The 23,725-nt window shown below is 35.4% G+C and overlaps 2 protein-coding genes across 4 annotated transcripts in view; both read left to right on the top strand.

The window, feature by feature from the left end:
* The window catches only part of LOC127841362 (hyaluronan-binding protein 2-like), a 114,102-nt gene extending 105,829 nt beyond the window's left edge, over window positions 1-8,273 (top strand). Inside the window, exons 12-19 of one of the 3 annotated variants that reach the window (XM_052370169.1) lie at window positions 1,656-1,772; window positions 2,866-2,985; window positions 3,858-3,971; window positions 5,226-5,341; window positions 6,010-6,080; window positions 6,657-6,936; window positions 7,278-7,348; window positions 8,125-8,273. In XM_052370169.1, the coding sequence (XP_052226129.1) occupies window positions 1,656-1,772; window positions 2,866-2,985; window positions 3,858-3,971; window positions 5,226-5,341; window positions 6,010-6,080; window positions 6,657-6,936; window positions 7,278-7,340 (881 nt within the window). In that variant the 3' untranslated portion in view covers window positions 7,341-7,348; window positions 8,125-8,273. The remainder of the gene's footprint in view (window positions 1-1,655; window positions 1,773-2,865; window positions 2,986-3,857; window positions 3,972-5,225; window positions 5,342-6,009; window positions 6,081-6,656; window positions 6,937-7,277; window positions 7,349-8,124) is intronic. The other 2 variants (XM_052370170.1, XM_052370171.1) reach the window with 2 other exon arrangements.
* On the top strand, window positions 7,442-21,168 carry LOC127840777 (uncharacterized). The gene is made up of 11 exons (XM_052369189.1): window positions 7,442-7,482; window positions 8,125-8,413; window positions 9,206-9,276; window positions 9,952-10,148; window positions 11,013-11,131; window positions 11,349-11,431; window positions 12,112-12,223; window positions 12,537-12,680; window positions 13,656-13,720; window positions 17,879-18,111; window positions 20,669-21,168. Exons 1-11 carry the CDS (start codon window positions 7,442-7,444, stop codon window positions 20,809-20,811), a joined length of 1,497 nt encoding a protein of 498 aa, XP_052225149.1. The 3' UTR covers window positions 20,812-21,168.
* Window positions 21,169-23,725: the final 2,557 nt, after the last annotated feature.

The raw sequence follows: 23,725 nt of genomic DNA, 5'->3' as shown, positions 1-23,725 counted from the left end.
CATGGTCTAATCGTAGCTCCTGACTATCCTGCCCAAATGGTCTAATCGTTGCTCCTGACTACACTGCCCACATGGTCTAATCGTAGCTCCTGACTACACTGCCCACATGGTCTAATCATAGCTCCTGACTACACTGTCCACATGGTCTAATCATAGCTCCTGACTACACTGCCCACATGGTCTAATCGTAGCTCCTGACTACACTGCCCACATGGTCTAATCGTAGCTCCTGACTACACTGCCCACATGGTCTAATCGTAGCTCCTGACTACACTGCCCACATGGTCTAATCGTAGCTCCTGACTACACTACCCACATGGTCTAATCGTAGCTCCTGACTACATTGCCCACATGGTCTAAGCGTAGCTCCTGACTACACTGCCCACATGGTCTAATCGTAGCTCCTGACTATACTGCCCACACGGTCTAATCGTAGCTCCTGACTACACTGCCCACATGGTCTAATCATAGCTCCTGACTACACTGCCCACATGGTCTAATCATAGCTTCTGACTACACTGCCCACATGGTCTAATCATAGCTCCTGACTACACTGCCCACATGGTCTAATCGTAGCTCCTGACTACACTGCCCACATGGTCTAATCATAGCTCCTGACTACACTGCCCACATGGTCTAATCGTAGCTCCTGACTACACTGCCCACATGGTCTAATCGTAGCTCCTGACTACACTGCCCACATGGTCTAAGCGTAGCTCCTGACTATACTGCCCACATGGTCTAATCGTTGCTCCTGACTACACTGCCCACATGGTCTAATCATAGCTCCTGACTACACTGCCCACATGGTCTAATCATAGCTCATGACTACACTGCCCACATGGTCTAATCGTAGCTCCTGACTACACTGCCCACATGGTCTTATCGTAGCTCCTGACTACACTGCCCACATGGTCTAATCGTTGCTCCTGACTACACTGCCCACATGGTCTAATCGTTGCTCCTGACTACACTGCCCACATGGTCTAATCGTAGCATCTGACTACACTGCCCACATGGTCTAATCATAGCTCCTGACTACACTGCCCACATGGTCTAATCATAGCTCCTGACTACACAGCCCACATGGTCTAATCGTAGCTCATGACTACACTGCCCAATTGCATAGGGCATTTTCGAATGATGCTGCTCCTATCTTAAAAAAAACGTTCTTCTAAGTTTCCTATTTAAAGGTATACCATAGAAGTAAACTTGAATTGTGGCTGACTTGTATGGTATCTGGGCTACAGAAAGTGTGAAATAAGACTAAAGTGTGGCTGGTGTTTGAATTTTAATATAAAACTTGATAAGTGAATAACTGAATTGACATAATTTTCCATACCATTGTTGCCTGTGTCATGTACTGTTCCAATGTATTGTATATATTTAAAATAATGTTTTTTGTAAATTGTCTGCCCTGCGCAGTCTTCATAGGCTTATCAGTGAGAACGCTTTCAGCTCATTTTTTTTAGTAAAACAGAGGTCTCTTTTTAAAGAAAATCCAGTCTAGGCGGAGAGTGTGGTCTCTGATTTGCCTGTGCAGACTGCACCGGCCGATGTGGGACAACCCTTTACCCTCATGCATTAAGCCTCATTTTCCTAGAATAAGGTACATTTGAGCATGCAATGGGCATACATGTTTATCTCTATCACAGACATTGACGAGTGCCTGGAACTCGGCATCTGTAAGAACGGAGGAACCTGTATCAACACCCAGGGATCCTTCTTGTGTAACTGCCCCCCAGAATGGACCGGAAAGTTTTGCGAAATCGGTACTTATGAAGCTACTTACACATTAACACAGTTAATAAGACTTTTAATGAACATATTCAAAAGTCATTGAAATAACTTCAAGTGTTGATTTGTGTGGATTATCTACCGCAAAATCAAACGTCCAACAATCATTCAAGTCTGAAGTCTTTTATCTTACATTATTTAAAGATGCTTGAATTTGTGGTCAAACAAAAATGCTAGATTTTATTAATCCACGAAATTTCATTCCAACAAAAATAAATTAATCTTCAGTAAAATCTATAAAAAACATCTACTTTTAATGATGATAATAGTAAGCTACCCACACATATATTTTATACTTGCGATAGAATCAATTAGTATTAATTGTAAGTTCTTTACTTAATAATTATTTTATTAAAAGCAAGTCATAATGTCTTGAAATGTCTTAAATATATTCCAAGAAAGTTTAATATTTGTTATCGTTGATCAATAAAATTGTATGAATACAAATAAGTTTTGAAGTCTTACAATTGCTGAAAATAGGTTTTGCTATGAGGCAGTTGTACATAATTCATGTACATAAATGGGGAATATAGAGAAAAACAGACGTTTTGATATTTTGTACCCATATATTCCATTCAGAAAATAATAAACAAAATAATAATAATAAACATGTCCACAAACCAACAAACAAAGTAATAATCATACTGATACCCATGGTACACTGTAGGACTTAAGCTAAGTAACAAGGCAGTGATTTTTTTGGCTTCCTATTTTACAGCATGTACCGTTTGGATTGGAAAATAAGTGTGATAAACCATGACAATGGGAAAAATCAATCATTATTAATATGATTAAAAATAAGCTATTTACCCCTGTATAATAGACTCAATAAACCAATTATTTATGTTTGGAAAAGTTCAGCATCTTTTTGGGGAATTTTTGGGAAAAATATTTTACTTTTTGCCATTGGGAAGCATCTTGTAAGAAGCTGTTATTTTGGGCAAAGAAAAATCACTGAAATGGTACAACATCATATACCACACATATAGCTCACAAAGCCCAAAGAATAAACCAGTTTCAAGATCACGCACAAATTACAAAGACTTCATGTATTAATGTCCCTCAAAGATGTGAATGAATGTCTAACGGGCCTGTCTCGGTGTGAGAACGGCGGTACATGCGTGAACGAGATTGGCGGCTACAAGTGCCTGTGTCCCCCGGGATTTACTGGACCCTTCTGTTCAGCTGGTAAGAGAAGATCAATGTATACACCTTAACCCTTTTAACGCTGGAACCGAATTTTAAAGGCCTTTGAAAACAGTATGGATCCATGAGACGCCACAAATGGTGGCGTCTCATCAGGATCCAAACTATATGCTATTCTGATAGTGGTCTTTGAAAAAAAGTGAAGAAAATGATGATTTTAGAATTTCAGCAGCAGACACCAATTTAGCAGACGACGAATATCCCAGCATGCAAAGGGTTAACAATTGCATATGAGCCTTGCTCTCTGAAAACTGGCCTTAATGCATGTGTTTTAACCTTTTTAGATGCGTATTTTTACGCATTTGTTGTCCCTTAGAAAGTTAAATTTAATTTAAGACCTTTCATACTAGATTTAGGTTTAAAAGGCTTCATTTCCAACCCTTTACTGATGAGCAGCAAACAGCATAAAACCTGAACAGACTGCGAGTTACGCGCAGGCTGTTCTAGTTTTATGCTGGTTGCATAAGCCATTTTAACTTTGCTTCTTATGGGTTAAAGAGTAAAGTGTTGTCCCAGATAAGCCTGTCCACTCAGGCTAATCAGGGATGGCACTGTCCACTTTTACGGAATTTTTGTTTAAAAAAAGTCTTCTTAACAAAAATCCAATTAAGGTGGTAAATGTTTTCCCTGAATAGCCTGTGTAGATTGCATGTTGATATCTGAATGGATATAGTTCAATATGATATCTGCCCACAGTATTATTTGAAATATTCTGTTTAATTTTCAGGACATTGATCACCCACCATAATGAATCTTGTTGTGATTTTTCTATTTTCTGCTTATGCAACTGATTTTGCCTTTGTGTTTGTTGAAATCACTGATAATGAACAAATATGTCACCACTCTTATGACAGACATCAATGAATGCAGTCTGAACCCGTGTCTCAATGGTGCTACATGTATCAACAACCTTGCATCTTTTGTGTGCGTCTGTCTTCCGGATTACACTGGACGCCTATGCGAGATTGGTACGGTAATAGGGTGACATTGTATGACCGGTGTGAGATGGATACAGTGAGGTATAAGGTCACATCTAAGGTCACATCTAAGGTCATAACTAAAGGTCTCATTTAAGATCACATCATATGACTGCGCCTTATCTGTTGTGTATTCATAGATTTACTTGATTAATCTGGAAGGTAAATTTTGCTATCAAAAATACTAAAAAAAGTACAACCAAATTAAGTAAATTTCATGCGTTTTTTTAAAGGCGGTGCTAAAATAGCTTAATAAAGAGTCTGATGCCTTATAATAAAACGCAACATAATTACTTGAAAACAAACCAAACGCATTGAAGATTGTGAAAAAATAAAACAAAAATCAAAGAAACACAATCATCTAAATTTAATTTACAATGCATCAAGTTATAACTAATTATTGTTACAACAAATATTATGTGTGTATCCTTATCAATGTTCCTATTCTACATGAAGTTCACTATTCAGCAGGACCAATATTCATCAAATCAACCCAATCTTAGACTAAATAAGAATAACAAATATACTTAGAACCAAGATAAATACAGACAGTTTATTATGTAATTTAATAAGTAGGCTGTGTTCTGTTAAAAAGGCTTTACTGCATATGCTTTAAGTGTTGTCCCAGATTAGCCTGTGCAGTTTGCACATGCTAATCAGAGACGACACTTTCCACCTAAACTGGATTTTTGCTAAGAATAGACTTTCTTTAAATGAAAAATACCATAAAAGCGGAAAGATTCGTCCCTGATTAGCCTGTTCTGACTGTACAGGCTAATCTGGGACGATACTTTATTCACATGCATTAAAACCTCTTTTAACAGAGCACTGCCCAAATAAGGTTGCCATGGTGTAATGGATATGTTGTCTGCCTAGCGACCGGGAGGTCATGGGTTCGATCCCTGCTGTGGCAGCGTTTTTTCGATCTCCCATATAGACACCGAGTACTGGTTCTAGGCCCAGGAAACGGACTCGAGAGCATTTCAAATAAGTAGGAATTACTTTCTATGCAATCGAGCTAAAATAAATAGGTTTAAACTAAACTAAACAGAGCATGGCCCAATGTTTTTCATGGAGATGTTGATGATCTTAATAGGAGTGGTTAATGTCAAGTTTGACTCAAGATTCAATGAATCATTGAATATTCTAATTTTAAGATTATTCTTTACTATTAGACTTGTTAAGTTTAAGACGTGTTTGTTTAATATGGGCAGGCACTAAAATGTTTTTATTTCCATGGCGCAGGTATCTTTACGGCCTCCAAGCTGTCTTTCCCAACACTGAATCTCACCTACACCCCAGACCTTGCCTCCAATAAATCCCTCAAGTTCCAGAGAATTTCTTCACTCTTCTGTAAAGATGTAAGTTCTTAAAGGAAGATTCGGCCCAGATTTCTAAAAAAATCTTAAGGCTGTTTTAGGAATACATGGATTATGTTGCTTATATCTAGATTCATTATTTAATATATTTCTTTTTCTATTTAAAAGTAAATGGTATTTATGCTATTAATTGCATGTATTGTTTTGTTTAAAGCTTGTAATATTTTAAGATCGATATTTTTTAAACAAGTAAGCGTAACCTGTTACTGTTGACTAGAATATTCAAGACATAAGGGGTATTAGGTTTGACAGTTCAGTAACTATCTATAATAAAACATACCTTTTAAAAACGTACTGGAATTGTTGGTTCTTAGTTGAAATTTGCCCTTGGTTCAAAAAGTCCTTTCCTATTTGAGACTGAGTTTTCTGAGAAATCAAAAACGGTCTGTTTACCTTTTGTCTACTGTACAAAGATATCATGGTACTTCCTTTATCCTCTCAAACTTGTGAATACTAACCAATACACAAATTCTAACTTGTTTTATATAGAAAATGCAAACTTGTAACATTGAGTGTGTTAAAGTAAATGTGTTCCAGGTTCTTCAACAATTTATGACATCATGATGTCAGACATCTTCGCTGACTTGCCACTTAGTTCTTTTGTTGTCCTCTAACCCTTGTTCATGGCTTTAGTTGTGCTTGTATTTCAGATAAATCAGTTGATGGCCACCCACAGATCTCGTTTCCCTGACTACCAAGACTGTGTTATCAACTCTTTCAAGTAGGTTAACAGCAACTGAATATGTATTGAAGTTAATATTCCTTTCGAATATCATAAATAATATTGCCGTTCTGTGTGAAAATTGGGTTTACTTCATGTGCATAGAGTTTTGTCCCAGATTAGCTTGTGCAATCCACACTGGCTAATCAGGGATGACACTTTCCTCTTTTATGATATTTTCGTTTAAACAAATTTCCTTGTAGAAAAAATTCAGTTTAGGTGGATAGTGTCGTCCCTGATAAGCCTGTGCGGACTGCACAGGCAAATCTGAGACAACACTTTGCACACATGCAGTAAACCCCTTAACACAGCCTATATGTTTTTTAAAAGCTAACTGCAAAATAAAAAGCTGTCTGCTTCACATTTCAGCTGCCTGGTCACGTCTGCCATATAAAAAGCTACAGATTTATTTAGCATGCTTATGAACTTATTAAATACACAGATTCATGTGGACATTGACACTACAACTTACAAAGGTTAAACACCCCGCATACATCCTTCAAAAGACATTATTCTGTGTAAAATGCCGCACATTACCTTAGTCAACCTCAATATTTATTTTCGTGGCAACTTCAGGGACAACCCGACGCGCATGGAGTGGGAGCTGAAATTCAAGGGCAAAGTTCCAGCCGGTACGGAGGAGAACGCCAAGACCCTGATAATGGAGTCATTCCAACGCCAGATCTATGGGGACTACCTGGGCATTTTGATAGGGGACATACTCTTCTATCTGGACGACTATAAGTCCACGAAAATAAGGCTGGATAAACCGCTGCTCAACTTCACGTCATTGCCTGCGTTCCAAAATAATAGAAGCTTGGAGTATCAGACGGCTGAAGAACTTCTGTGCGCTGATGTATGATTTTTTTATTATACAATTTCTGTTTGCATCTGTATTATGTTATATATATATATAATTTATATTCCTCTACTATAGCAAAACCTGCAAGTTATTTTTTTTATTTAATTACCTTTATAATATACAAATAAATGAGCATGTAAACTAAGTCATTCTAAAGTTGTGCCATTTTCCATGCACTGAACTGTGAAGAATAAGTTTCAATGATTAAATTATTCATGAATTTGATTAAATCGATTAAGTAAGTGATTTATTTTAAAGATGATAGAAAAAATATTGTAGATTGTTTTGCCTGTTTGTCAATAACGGTATTGTAATTATGTGTGTCTGAATTTCAGGTCGATAGAATTATAAAGAATCACCCAGATAAATTCCAGAACTATGTTGACTGTAAACTGTAATTGTTTACGTAAGTTGTCTTTACAAATATTCAATACATTATTGGCTATATTTTCTATGAAGATAGAAGTTCAATAAAACAATGATGTCGCACGGACTATAGATGAGTCAATATACGCTCCGTGATCGTCGTGAGCACGGGATGTAAATACCCATCAATTTGTTTGTGTTTTATCTTGAAGTAACAATTCATTTTTTACTAAAGCTCATAGTTAAGTTTGAATTAATATAAATGAATTATTTTATTAAATTTTTCATTATTAGCAATTATGAAAAGTATTATCTCAGTTTGCAATAACATTTTAAGGTAAGCGCATCAATATTTAACCTATTGAAAAGATGTACATTCTTGATTAAGTTAATTGTTATAATTTCCTCGACCTCCTATTGGTGCATTATTGAGAATTCCTTACTGAATGTGTCAAGACTTTATAGATTGCATATAAAATGACTTTAATAACCTCGTTTTGGGAAAACTGGGCTAAATGCATGTGTGTCAATTGTCATCTAAGATAAGCCTGTGCAGTTCACACAGGCTCATTATTGACGACACTTTCCGCTTTAACTTCACTTTAGTGTAGAAGGGACTTCTTTGAAACAAAAATAAATAAAAACAGAAAGTGTCTTCCCTGATTAGCCTATGCCGGACTCCACAGGCTTATCTGGTACGACACTTTACGCACATGCATTAAGCCGACTGCACTGGCTAATCTGGGAAGACACTACCCACAAGTATTAAACCCTATTTTATCAGAGCAAGGCTCATATCTATCTGTCCTCTCTTAGCAACGGCACCGAGCCTCGCGTGAACTACGAGATCACATTCGAGGGCGAGAAAAACCCCGCACAACTTCTCGAGGAATACAACAACATTCTGCTTAAGGAGCTGCCCAAGGAACGCTATGACCGTTGGCTTGGTTACCGACTCGGAGACCTGCTCATCTATTACCAGAACTTCACGGACTTTACCGAAGTTCCGCTGAAGTTCCGAGTCCTCAATCTGACATGGACGGAGGATCTGGCGTCTTCCAACTCGCCGAAATTCAGACTGCACGCTGAGCGGTTCTGCATGGATGTGAGCTCTCGGGTGTATTACATAGACTTGAACCGCGCTCTGCGAAAACGTGGCTAATTGCATGCACGTAAAGTGTCGTCCAAGATTCGCCTGTGCAACCCACACAGGCTAATAAGGGACGACACTTTCGGGCCTGACTGGAGTTTCCTCCGAGAGAGACTTTCTTTAAAACAAAAATCCATTATAGTGGAAAGTGTCCTCATTGATTAGCCTGTGTGGATTTCACAGGCTAATTTTAGGACGACACTTTGCGCATATGCATATAACCCTGATATCCCAGAGTGAGGCTCATTTATATGAGTTGCGTTCTGAGAAAACTGGGCATAATGCATGTGCATAATTTTGTCCCAGATTAGCCTGTGTCATCCCGGACTGCACAGGCTAATCTGGCTAATCTGGGACGACACTTTACGCACATGCATTATGCCCAGTTTTCTCAGGTCACGACTCATATTATAAAAAACACTGTTTTTGTGCTACCTTTTGCTGTCCTGACAAACTATCAAATTAATATGACCTGAAGCTTTCTTGTGATCACGTGTCTATTCTGACTTGGAGCTTTTTGCTTGCTGTCACAAATGTTCATATATTCAAACACATCACATAAATAACATTGGCAATGCCATCATGATTTAGACATTTTGCTGTTGCATTTCTTGTACTGTACTATTTCATCTTGAAACACGGTCACCCGATGTCGCCTCTTTGACGACGAATTTTCATAAACCTGTATAATAATTGTACATGTGTAATTGCGTGTATGTATTATTATATTAAGTATTTTCTTTGCAGATCAACCGATTGTTGCGCGCAAGACCCGATTTATTCACTCAATACGATAAATGCAAGGTTGTACAGTTTGGGTAAGTCTGTTCTGTTGTGAAATAACGTCACTGAACAAATGCATGTGTTTAAAAGTATATTGTTTTTTATGGAAATCGCATTTTGTGGGATCCAAAATAAAATAAAAAAATTGCCCTGTTCCAAAGTCCCACATTTCAAATTTCGTCATTTTGAGTTCGAATTGATATTGCTTTATTATGTATAGCAACAGAGATCCATATGGTTTAAAAAAAATCATCTTTAAAATTCCTTTATCACGGTGTCTATACCACGTGACTTTTTCGGATTTGTGCTGTGAGAATAAACCGCGACCCAGTTAACATTTTTAAGGTATTTTTTTTTTTTAAATATTTCATCCTTTTTAATGGGATAAGTGGAGAGCCCGCTCATTCGTAATAGTTTTCTATAGGTATCACGATCTTTTTAAACAACTAAGTATTATTTTCAGTTTGTAATATGAAGTCCCCTCACTGAAACGACATTTTTCTAATCATTCAAACGCGCGGTTTCGCTTTACTGAAAAAATAATTATTTGTTTAAAAAGATCATGATACCTATAACTCTTAAGAATGAGCTGGCTCTCCACTTTATTCCATTAAAAATGGTGAATTATTTAAAAAGAGATCCATTGAAATGTTTACTGCGTCGCGCTTTATTCTCCCATACTAATTTTCATTTTGCCTTCCTATGTATAGCAAGAGCCCAGTCAGCGTCGAGATTCTGCTGGAGTTCATGGGCAGGGTTTCCATACTGGCCATGCAGCAATTGGCGGCCACGGTGATTTTCGAAGACACGCCTAGATACCGTCATAACCAAGTCGTCGGTCATCTTATTGGAGATCTGCTGGTCTATTATGCCGATCTTTTGCTGTACCACTACAATATTCCGTTCGGTAAAAGTTATTTGCTTAATTTTTCTTATAGTGTGTGTGTTTATGGTTCATAACATGATGTTTATTTCTGAGTTTTAGATATGTGTAGTGTCGATAATATAGCTATAATCGCATAACCGAAATGATCCATGCGGTAAATGTTATTCAATCAATTGTTCTTATAGTATTTTTTATACACGTATATTTCCTTTGTTCCTTTTGTTACATCATAACGATTTTTACAAACAAAAGATGAGCGACATTAAGCAAGTGTTCGTCCTTATTATGAAATATACTTTGCCGAAAAATGGCACCAGTGTTAAGAACGCATATCACGCCAACACCTGTGACCCTGACTCAAAGTGCAGACTCACATTTACTGGGCAGTCTGAAAATTTATCATGTATGAAGCTGTCTTAAAATAAATTGCCTTGAATGATGACGTTGTGAAGACAGCTCGTTGTTGGTAAAGCTGTATCCGTAACTGCAATATCACGGCCATCTGCTCGATGAAACATTCATTTTTTCCGCTTTAATTAACAAATCAGGTGACTTTGGAAATATGTTTTTCTGTAAATTGTTAATGCTGTGCAAATATTGTGAAAATGCGAATATAGTAGAAATAAAGAAAACGAAACAGTTACAGGTCAACCGTGGACTCAATATAAATTTTGTTATTGAATCTTAACTATGCACATATTAAACACAACAGCAACAACAACATACCACGTAATGTTTGTGCCATGCCTATTTTCTGTGCCAAATGCAAATATTAAACACAATATCAACATTTGTCACGACTCACATTACATACTGTTTGCGTCATGCTCATTTTCTTTGTCAGTTATTCCAATACTAACTATGGTTTGTCGGTCCCCTTTGTAGATGCCTGGTTGTACAACAGCACTCAGAAGATGTACGGCTATCCATGGCGTGATGAGGAACAACTGTGGGACAGCAGTTCGCCGAAATTCAAGGAAATTGAAGCTGCTTTCTTTAACGAGGTATACATGCAAAAATAATTTAGCAGGGCTCTGTTGAAAATGCGGCTTAATGGATGTGCGTAAACAACACTCTCCGCTTTTAGAGATTTTTTTGTTTAAAGGAATTCTCTTCTTAACAAAAACCTTATAAGCATGTACTGGATTTCAATGCAATTTCAATGCAATCGAGCTAAAATCAGTAGATTTAAATCAAACATGTTTCTATTCTTTTTTCCAGATGGACAGAGTGTTCAAAGCTGCCCCTATTGCTGTTAATCCCAACAAGGAACGCTATTACCGCTGCTTCATTGACAATTTCCAGTAAGTGTAGACCAAACAATCCGTATATGACTTCATTCTCAGATATGTCATTAAATAAGTCTCGTTCTGGGAAAACGGGACTTAATGAATATACTTAAAGTGTCGCCACAGATAAGTCCCCACAGGATAATCAGGGACGACGCTTTTCTATTTTAAGGAAATTTTATTTTGAAAAGAAGTCTCTTTTAAACGAAAATCCATCCTAGGTTAAAACTGCCGTCCCTGACTAGCCAGCGCGGACTTCACAGGCTAATCAGGGACGACATTTAACACACATGCATGAAAACTGTTTTCCTTACGGGTTGCTCAATTTATCTAGCCCGCTAGAAAACGGAAGCCATATGAAAGGACACGTAATTATGATTACAGATTAGCTTGTACGGACTGCGCAGGTTAGTCTGAAATGGACACTTTCTGGATCCTGCGATAATTTTAAAAGTTCTTCATATTTTTTTCATGAAACTTGAAACATGGACAGATGGCAATATGGAGATTATGCACTTTTCATTTTGTTCCTACGTCAAGAATTCTGGTTGCTAAAAAAAAAAATACAAAAAAAATACTGACAATGGTGGAGTTTCACCGGTAGGGGACCATATTGATTGGCGATCTCTTGTTTGTTAATAAGATTGTAGCCCTGGGGAATCTTATATAATCCCGCATCTGCTGTCTCCTTTTAGGCGTAACTTCGACCCAGAGGCACCTGTGTCGTTCACGTACTCGCTGGTGTTTAACGGCACTGAGTCGCTGATTAAGCAAGAAATAGACGACATGATCACCGCCAACATCGAGGTCTGTTTTTTCACTTTTTTTTGGAATCGGACTGCGTCCCTTTGGATTGGAATAATTGTGTCGTTGTGGCTAAAATTCGAAAATTAGTGTTGCGTGTTTTGTATTTTGTTTGCTTTAATTCTTTGAAATTGAGATTCAAAGTGTTTGAATATCATATGTTCTAAGGTTGAACCAACAGAGCTGAGTGGGAGATTAACCACACATTGAGATTTATTCAATTGTTTTTGAAATCTTAAAACCTAGGTCCGATTTGGAAAAAAAGTTACCTTTGTCCATCGGGTCCAGATTTTAACGAAACAACTCTACCCTGCAGGTGTACGACATTGGCACCAGCAAGTGGTTCCTCATTGGCCAACAGTGGCTCATCACGATACAATACGCACATGCGCTGAACCCCGTTTTCCAAAGTGAGATGTTTACAGGAAACATGTGTAATGTCGTTTACTTTGCCTTCAAGGTATGCTTTTGGAAAATGCCTGTAACTTGACCAAATACCCTATAGTTATTGATGTGGATGAAAATTCTGACCTGATAAACGTTTGTACAAAATTGAGTATTGATACAAAAATGGCGGGATGAAATGTAAAATATATATGACGAAACTGAAATATAAATGAAGTGAAATTCTTCATTTAATTGACCATACACGAATAATTGAAAAAAGCTTCATTTTTTGTTTCTGAAATAGATTATCAAATGTTATTACTGTTTGAATTTATATTGTATATGAGTATAATGTTTCTGAAATAGATTATCAAATATTATTACTGTTTGAATTTATATTGTATATGTGTATAATGTTTCTGAAATAGATTATCAAATGTTATTACTGTTTGAATTTTATATTGTATATGTGTATAATGTTTCTGAAATAGATTATCAAATGTTATTACTGTTTGAATTTATATTGTATATGTGTATAATGTTTCTGAAATAGATTATCAAATGTTATTACTGTTTGAATTTATATTGTATATGTGTATAATGTTTCTGAAATAGATTATCAAATGTTATTACTGTTTGCATTTATATTGTATATGTGTATAATGTTTCTGAAATAGATTATGAATGTTATTACTGTTTGAATTTATATTGTATATGTGTATAATGTTTCTGAAATAGATTATCAAATGTTATTACTGTTTGAATTTATATTTTATATGTGTATAATGTTTCTGAAATAGATTATCAAATGTTATTACTGTTTGAATTTATATTGTATATGTGTATAATGTTTCTGAAATAGATTATCAAATGTTATTACTGTTTGAATTTATATTGTATATGTGTATAATGTTTCTGAAATAGATTATCAAATGTTATTACTGTTTGAATTTATATTGTATATGTGTATAATAGAACTGTTAATATCAACTTCACTATATACGCAAATTTTTGTTAAAATTTTATCCGTATATGTTATTATTTTAAGCTTGACGGTCAATACAAAAATCGTGCCGAGCTTGAGTACCTTAGTTGTGGAGTCAAACGATTTTAGTAAGTTTATTACTAATTATCATTTAATAAAATGAAAAAAATATATAATGCTGCTGCTGCTGCTGCTGATGATGATGATGATGATGATGATGATGATGATGATACTACTACTACTACTAATAATAGTAATAATAATAATAATATTAATAATAATAATAATAATAATAATATGATGATGATGATGATGATGATGGTGGTGATGGTGATGATGATGATGATTATTATTATTGTTATTAATATTATTATTATTACTATTATTATTATTATTATTATTATTATTATTATTGTTATTTTAATTAATATGATAAGTTAACAGGTGTTTATGTTCATATGAGATAAAATAGTAAAACATAATAAAAAGATAAAACAAATACGCACGTAACGCATAATATATGTTCGGATTCATGTGAAATTTAATGTGATTACCGTATACATTCTATTGAATCTTCATTTAATCCTTCGAAACTCTGACGTCACAATGCATTATGTGTTATCTTTAATTAACAGTTTCCCGTAAACGTTCCGTTGCCAAGTGATAAAGACTGGAATGTCTTAAATTGCTGTTACATAATTAAAAATTTGTAATAAATGTTGTGTATCATGACATTGATAAATTCATCAGATGCCTAATTCGAACAAAATGTTAATGGCTTAAATATTTAAATGCTTTAATTGTTTTAAGATGGGCGCTTTAGCGCCCGTCTAAAGTGCTCAGTGTGAAATTCAGGTCGATACGACTAGGTATGATTAACCCAATACCCGCTTGCGCATCCGCGCAAGAAAGATTTGTATAATTTATGCAAGAGGTTTGAGTTCTCCAATTATGTGTATTCACAAATGGCAACATTATATTAATATCGTGTTACATTCAAAATTTTCAAACGGAGTTTTATAGAAAAGAATCAATAAACAATGATCGTATTGTACGTGTCGCGGAGGAGATTGTTTATGAATGATTAAAATAGTCCACTTTCTGCTGCGTGTGTGTGACGTAGTATTTTCGCTCAGCTCATTCATAAATCTGAGGCTGGCGATAAACAAAGGGGAGTCCGTGTGAGAATAACGCAGTAGTATAAGGTTACGCTTGTTTATATTCACAGGTCTCAATTAATAATACGTTGACCACGAGTTCAACAATTATTACAGGGATACGATAGACAACATAAAAAAATGTTTCATTATCGCTGAAACTGTTAAAAAAACATTTAAATATAACAATAATATTCTCTAAAAAATGTAGTCTTGCTGTTTTGGAATAAGGTTTGGAATTTTGTTTTCTAAATAACTTAATTCAAAACAAAAGTTTAATTATAGTGTTTTTTACTTGTAAGTCGCATATTTACCGCATTATAATGTGTGTTATAATAGGCAAACCATACATTAGTAAAATTCAATCTGCCTTCGCACATAGAAGGAATGGGTCAATTAGGTGCTGCGTTTCCTTTGCTTACTTCAGTTAGAGGTCAATTATTTAAGTAATAGCAATCACAAGGCTCCGACTTCAAAGGAATTGCGGAGCTTTCTTACATAATAAAAGTCGCAGTCGCATGGTATTTGCGTTTTGCGTCCTATTTGGTCACGTGGTTCTTTTTCCCGGTTGTTTTGGCATTCATGATATATGAGGCTATTAATAGATGCGTCTGTCGATAAACAAAGGAAAGTTTACGGGTTATAACAACGCAATAGGTTACGCTCTCGCATACAACTCAATGACGTAGTACAGGTCGTAAAATGAGAGATTCGGGAAAAAGTTGACGCTTATTTATATCAAAGACCCATATTATCTATAGGTCTTTGTTTATATTCTCAATTTATAAAACGTTGAACATAAGTTCAACAATAACTTCAGCGATACGATAGACAAAAAAAAGTTTCATAATTGCTAAACCCGAATATAACAATTTATAATAATAATACGAATGCAATAGCAGAAGGTTAGTAGAAGGTTAAGCTTGTTTATATTCACAGTTCTCAATACATAGACAGTTGGATATGAGTTCATGAATTACTACAGGCATACTATAGGCAACCTCGAAAATGCTTTTTAATCGCTAAAACCGAAAACAACCTAATATATTATATTAAATAAATTTATGTCAATAAATGTCTTTTAAAAATGTAGTCGGCGTATACGCTGACTTTGAAATAAAGTTAGCAATTTACTTTTCTAAATAATTAAATACAATTAAACAAAAGTTTAACTATTGTGTTGTGTTTTTCACTTGTAAGCTGCATATTCACCGCATGAAATGTGTGTTAGCATTGTCAAACCACACATTAGTGTGAGTAAAATAAAAAATATACTACGGGAGAGCACTTCATATGTGTCCTCATATGCCTTGTTATGAGTATCTTTCTTCACTATCGAAATATATCGTATGTTTATATTTGATTTAAACGCAGTTTTCTTTCGACACATTTAAATCACACGTCAATAGCGCCGTCATGCGAAAATGGGTCTTATGCGTTTCGGCAAGCGTTTGTTAAACCCAACATGTGCTTTTGCGCAGTCAGGCCATAGGCGACGCTGTTCGCTTTAAAATCACTCAATATGTTATGTTTCTCCTTACCAGAAGGAGTGATAGCTGAGTGGGCTATTTATATGATTGGCGCATATGGAATAAGACACATTTTCACATGACGAGGGTCATTACAAATCTCATTGCGAATTGAAAATGCCACATTTAAGAACAATGCTTTTTGATACAAAATTGAATTGAAAATAGCAAACTTGTTAATAATGGCAGCCTATCCACACATTAAGGAATGATTTCCAGACGTGCTGACCAAGTACGGCAAACATTGTGGTATGATAATTAAACGATTTTCTCTTATCGTGACACTATACTATTTCGCTAATGATTGTTTTCTCATCTTGGAGGCGAAAGTGAAATTCTGCGAGATGGATTGTAACGCGTAATTGTAACAGGGCCACAATTTGTGTCGTTTGAGCATACAGAGAGTAGTCCGGAATTCCTTACACTGAACAGTGCTACATCCTTTGAATTGAGCACATACGCAGTGATGTAGCAAAAATTCAGAGGTTGTATCTCGAATCAGCTTATTAAATATTCGAAAATATTCATGCGTGTCTGTTGGCGTTATGTAAAAGTCACTAATATGAAAACTGAAACAGCTACGCCTAAAAGCGCATGAGTGCTCTATACCTATGTTTATGATAGCGTTGTTGACACCGTGTGAACTGCTCGGGTAATAAGTAAAGCATAAACAGCAATGTTTATATACTTTTATTCCTCCATATACAAGATACGAAGATTGTTGTATATTTTGAATTTGTATATGGTGTCAAAAATCAAAAGTTTTGTACACGGAACTTTCATTATGAATTTATATTCTTGGTGAGATAGTCATTTGATATTAGAAAAAATATTCCTTTAATATGATGGTGACTGCAAATTTTCTTTATATTCAGTTATCATTACCATTTTCATCATACTTTCTATGCTTTCAGAACTTCCAAAAAGCATGTTGTTTTTATTTTGTCTTAGTTATTTCTATGAAATAATAAGGATGATAAAAAATGCACACAAAACTCGACCCGTGCGCTATGACACACACTTTATAAAGTTGAATGGCGTGTGTTCATTTTAAACTTGCGATTGATTTTCAAAAATGAATTGCGTGTTAAATTATGCAATAGCGAACATCTTTAGTGCCTTCAGCGCTTTGATTTAATATTCATGTTGCATCAGTTTTGAATAGTTTTCAATCATTTATCGTTATTTGCACAACTAATGATATTCGGAACGAAACTACTTATGTCCAAACCTGTTGTTGAAACGAAAAAAACTACTGGTATATCATGTTAGGTTTAGTATCACGATCGTACGTAAGTCAATAGTCTGACTCAACTATTTTGAGTTTGTTTGTTTCTCATTTTTTAAAGATGAGTTTGACCATCATGATACATTTAATATTCAAATTGTTTTGTTGTTGAGTTTTGAGTATCACTCAACCCTGAGTTTTAGTAAGAATATATGCGTATTCTAATAGCTGAGGTCTAAGATTTGTTGCGAGCTAACTGAAAACTCAAATCTCATTTTCTTAGTTGAGCTTAACATTGAGAATGTTATTGATACTCGGCCCAAAATCTCGGCTGAAGTCTATATTGAAATGAAACACCACGTTCGTCTTCAGCACGGAACCTGCACGTGGAACCCAGCACGTGGACTTCATCCTTACCTTCCGCGGTGACAAGGCCAACGACCCCGCGCTGCGAAACAAGATTATCGACATTATTATTGAGAACGCCCACCGCGAGGCGATCAACAACAGAATAGCCCTCGTGGTTGGGCCTCTATTCGTGGCTGAAGACTTCGATTTCGATACAGGCGGAAAGTTTGACCGCGGATCAACCACGTCGCCATTAGGTATGTTACATTCTGAGTCTTAATCTTACTAAACGTTTTGGAACTGAATCAATAAACTGCACTACTTATTTCTTTAAAGCTGTTGTGGACCCGAACCTCTATTAATCAAAGATGTTTTTTTATCACATGCGATATGATAATATTACGCAAACCTACTGATTAATGGTAAATATTGTTAACTGCCATTACGTTTTTACGTTGACCACGTCATTTAGCCTTGCGATTGGTCAGTCTAGGAAAATGGAAACGATCCCAATACACACATTATAATTATTCTTTGTGATTTAAGCAGATTAAAAAGAAATATAGCATGTGATAAAATACGTTATTAATTTTTTTTTATTTAAATACTGTTTAACTGCCCAAAAGTATCAACGTAACGTTTCTTTTACTAGTTATTACGGTCTACAGGCTCTTTGGTAACTAATTTTGTCAATGACCGTCATTGTAAAAAACGAACATATACATCGGTGAGTTTATTGATTGTTTTTACGTCCCCGTAATATTTGGTCACCATTTAAAAAGTATAAAGAGCAGAAATAAATAAACAAATTAAAATTAAATATTTCTTTGTCCACCCATCCACTGTTCTACTTAATAATTAATAATATACTGATGTTTTACATTAATTTTATGCCAAATATGGAAATACTAAGATGATTAGGATTATTTATAGTGTTTTTTCGTTTAAGTACTATTATAGTAACTAAGGAATCAAAAATAGTGAATTTTAATGTTCATAGAAACTCGATAAGACCATGAGGCCTCCGATGGACCCAATTTAAAGGTTAAATGTGTTTATTGAGGCTTAGCATTTTTCCTGAACATAACTAGGCCACATCGGTTAAAAGATTACACATATTTCTTAACAATATAAGTGGAAAGGAAACTCCCTTGAAGCCCAAAAGTGTTTTACCTAATGTTTTGTTTCCTGGTATTTCCGTATATAATGTGTGTTGCATGAATGATTTGTTACTAACTGCATGAGAAGTGTAGAGTAGTGCGTTTAAACCCATCTTCCAAGTATTACTAAGCCTTTTCAAAAGCATGCATCCAGGTATTCATTAAAATGTTATAACAAAATATTAATTTTTAATCAGTCAAACGTTACTTACTTTCCAGGAAATACATTTTTTGTTTAAGAAGTAATAATACAATGTTACAGTATGGAAAACAAACACATATAAAGAAATGCATTTGCAGGATAAACAAGTATTAAAAAAAAGAGTCTAACCTTTGTTGAACAGCGATTTTAAAACAACAACAAATAATAACATATGATAGTTTACACATACATTCTCAATTGAAATTAAATGTAAAACAAACGCAATCTAAACACGTCGGCCCTATGAAGCATGCATGTGTTAGTGGTGTTGCATGAAATCTCAAAGGGGTTGTGCTACAAAAAGAAACGAGTTCAAACAAAGCATTACAAGATTTAAATCGAAATGTAAGAGAAATTAAAAAATAGTAATTCTAATAACGCAATGGTTTCGTATCATACTAGTAATAACTAATGGGACTTTAAACCGTGATAATTATAACATTGTACTCAAATAATATAATGAAATCAGTAGGCTTGCTTGTGTAAATCCGTAAAATTCGCATATGACTGTATACTAATCAATTATAACACATTTAACCAAAGTTACCTACTTAATTGATTCGATTGTCCAACGTACCATAACAACAAAGAACAGAAAAATACAAACGTATGCTTGCGTTATTATTTGTGTCACGTTTTACGCACGCGATATTGCGAATTATATTAGACTGTATTGTCATGCGGCTCGCTGAATGCCTGTGCATGGGGAGAAGAGCTTTTGGTACGCATGCGCGAGTTGTAACGTAAAACTTCAAGTACGCATGCGCGCATTATGACGTAAGCGCTCCAAAAACGTATAATGTTTCTTGCAGCCGACCCATGCCAACCAAAAAAGAGCAATGTGTATTATCCCGACCCCACAGACGAGAAAAAGTTCATCGTTTGCTCTCTCGGGAAGTCGTACACGTTCACGTGTGAAAACAATCGCGTATTTGATAAGTCGAGAAGTCGATGTGTCTAAATATACGAATGACTATGGATTATATTAATGCATTCACATTTTGCTAATTGCATAGCAGGATTTACTGTAAAATATGTAGGGTCACCTCATCGCTTAACATTTTTCATGTCTTGGTTATGTTTGAGAGACTGTCACCGTTGTAAATGATCATCGAGGAGGGAAATGGATAGCATGTTTATGAAAATTTGTATTATACTTATGCTCCTGGTGGCTTTCAAATGTGTTTGGACTTGTAAATTGGTTAGATTTGCGGCTGAATGTTTGGTTGCAACATGTACAACAATGCAAATCACACAGCGCATGGGGAAGGTGTCCAGACAACGTAGAAAACAGTCCATAAACGTTCCTAAAACCTCTGCCGAACGGTGGCTTACTGCATGTATGATAGGCCAGGAGAAGGTTGAAACATAAGCGTTAACCGTTGGAATGTAATCCATTGGTATAAATGAGGCGTTGGATGAAACCGACGTTGAAATGATTGTATCTTTAAGCCAACCCATGCGCCCCGGACAAGTCCGGCGTTACTCTTCCTGACCCCAATGACAAAGCGAGCTACCAGGGATCCGGTATCGCGTCCAAGTGCAGCTCGCCAAAGGTGTTTGATGCGAGTAAGAGCGTGTGCGTCAACCCGTAGTCATGGAAATGATCGAATGACCTGGATGTATTAGAGACGACAAAGTGTAAGCAAATAAAATGATTTCTGAAGAAAGACATTACAAAAAGACATTGCAGTGAATACAATACAGAACTGCCTTAATGAAAAGTACGGTGTAGTAGTTTTTATAAAGAAAGACGAATATATTTTCGACGTTTTATGTTTTTTTCAATGATTTCACATTCAATGATTTATGTCAAAATCTTAATATTGTCTATGTACACATGTTTCGTTTACTTATTGACCTATAAATATATAAATTAATTGATGATTTGTATGTTTGATTTACCAATATTTGATGTTATGAAGTGTAATTTAATAAAATCGACAGAAATACCTAGTAATTATTTACGAAACATTCAAAGAATAAGTTTGTTAAATTGAACATTATATAATTTGATAGCCGAGTACGCATGCAAGAGGTACGCTTTATTAAAAGCCCATGCACAACGAACTTGTAAGAGAATATACTGGTTTCAGGGTCCGGATTTACCGACCCATTGTTAGAATAAAGAATAACTAGTATAATTAGAGCTAATAAAAATACGTCCTTCGTTTGAATATGAACAGGCTTCAACTGATGATTATGTCAGTAACAAAATGTTCTTAATGATGTAGATAGAAATAATCAATGCCAAATTTGACTAAAAATTAAGGTTATTCTAGAAAATTCCAAATTTTAGAAAACTCGTTATTCTTAGACCTCAGTTTTAGAACTGTTCGGTTAATACAGCCATATTGTCCGTCGTCGTCCGGACGTCGCATTTCTTGTTAGTGGCATACATAAAAAATGGTAACAGGTATCAACTAGACACGTTGTGGGTAGGCAGGTTCCATAAGGGGGCAGTGCTGTGCGCAATGACCGCAATTCTTTTTCCGCTATTTTTTTCAAAGAATGTTTGCCTATTGTTAATTTGTGTACTTAACCTTTTTCCAGAGAATATCTCAAAACTATTATGTATATTATCTTGAGACTTCACTGGTAGGTAGATATTTTTTTTTATGTTAGAGATGTGTAGTTCAGATTAAACATAAATATTGCTGATCTATATTTAAAGTTATTGCCCTTATGCTAATTTGTGTACTACAATTGCTCTGCAGCATATCACGAAAGTATTAGACAGTTAGATCATAATAAAATACGTTTATATCCGTATTGCTATGCATCCCCCTCAAAAATTTGTAATCATCATGACACTAAAAACTGCCTTAAACTTGATTATACAGTCTTTGAAATTGACCGAGATGTTTACGTATGTGACACTTATTCGTGGTGCAAAGATTTGCATGTAAACACTATTGGTAATTCTGCTTTATTTATTGTTTTGGGGAAATGGTTTATTTGCCGTTAGAAATTTAGTAAAGCTATGTTCGAAGTGTTCATTGGTGATCTGAACAGCGAATTGGTGACTCGAACGAGTTCTCAGCACATTATGAATAAGATTTATTAATAGTTGGAATAAATAATGAACCCGATTGTACAACAATCCGAGCTTATGGTGATCCACACAGGTGGTTAGCGTGTGGCTATGATATTCATTAGTGAAAACCTCATTTTGAATGATAAATAATCATATTACTACGGACAATCAACTTTTCTGGAAAAAAAATTCACTATGAAATATATATATAACAAGGTATCCAACTCAAAATCACCCGAAGACGGGGTGCATCGCTTTGAACAGCCATAACTTCATCAATTGTGCAGCGATTTTCACGATCATAGTCTTATTTTACGCAGAAATGAATTTCCTTTCTAGCAAGATATATATCTTGTTATATTTCAATGCTGGGTCCAATTTCAAGAAATAACACGATACACAACTCGCGTAACCTACTTGACACAGATCCGACACAATTAATGAATGAAATCTTCAGTTGTAAAGAAACACCTTAGCATTGGACCAATGAAATCACTCGTGTGTTTAAAATGTCGGTTAGTTGAAATGCATGCAAACAAAGGTTTCAAAGGGCGCTGGACAGTTAGTTTTGACGCATAATGCAACGGCAAGCACGGTAAGAATTTTTTTTTCATACGTTTTATTGAATAATGGTATCGAGGTCCGTGAATTTGCAGGGAAAATGACCTTTACTCCGTGAAGATTTCATTCATTTAACCTGTCTGATCGATGTTAAGTAGGGCAAACGAGTTGTGTATCGTGTTATTTCTTAGCAGTTGACCCAGCATTTGTAAAAATATTGCAAGACATGTACATTTCTGCGTTGAATAAGACTAAGATCGTATAAATCGCTGCACAATTGATGAATTAATGGCCGTTCAAAGCGATGCACCCCGTTTTCGGGTGATTTTGAGTTGGATACCTTGTTATATATATAGTGAAAATTGTTTTTTCAGAAAAGTTGATTTTTCGTTATAATAAGATTATTTATCAATCAAAATGATAAATTCACTAATTAATATCATAGTCACACGCTTACCACCTGTGGGTGATCCATTGCACGATTATTCTGTTATTACACTATTATATCTATACAAATCACTAACAAATGGCATCGTTAACCGTCGTGTCGGATAAAGTTATATCTCAACATTTTTGTCGCATAAAGGATTGTCCGTATGGGATTGCGTAATTTGTTGTGGTCTTAATTTTTCGCGAAAAAGATTGGTCCATTTAATGATTGCGCACCTATGATTGTTGTTTAATAATACTCCGAATAGATCTACTAGCTAGTCAGAAATATAAAATAAAAAAGGAATGATGTGTTTTTTCAATAGTTTCGATCGGGTATAGTCAGCCACACCAAAGCAGCACTGTTACTATTGTAAAATGTGTTAAGAAGCAGTCGTAAATATCGCAATGTATACATTTGCCGATCTGTTACGTACTACATGTATGTTCTTTCATTTTCGCAAATAATCTAGTTACTCCTG

This window comes from Dreissena polymorpha, chromosome 8 (genome assembly GCF_020536995.1).
Source record: "Dreissena polymorpha isolate Duluth1 chromosome 8, UMN_Dpol_1.0, whole genome shotgun sequence".
In the NCBI taxonomy this organism is placed as follows: Eukaryota; Metazoa; Mollusca; class Bivalvia; order Myida; family Dreissenidae; genus Dreissena; species Dreissena polymorpha.
The sequence above is the reverse complement of the archived record's forward strand: the minus strand, read 5'-3'. Positions and strand labels throughout refer to the sequence as shown.

What these genes read in the sequence shown, in the direction of transcription:
- LOC127840777 (XM_052369189.1), top strand. Translation starts at nt 7,442, where the DNA reads ATGAGTCAATATACGCTCCGTGATCGTCGTGAGCACGGGAT. An exon ending in AAGCTGCTTTCTTTAACGAG is followed by an intron (nt 11,132 to 11,348) that starts GTATACATGCAA and finishes TCTTTTTTCCAG; the next exon opens with ATGGACAGAGTGTTCAAAGC. An exon ending in TGTGGAGTCAAACGATTTTA is followed by an intron (nt 13,721 to 17,878) that starts GTAAGTTTATTA and finishes GTTCGTCTTCAG; the next exon opens with CACGGAACCTGCACGTGGAA.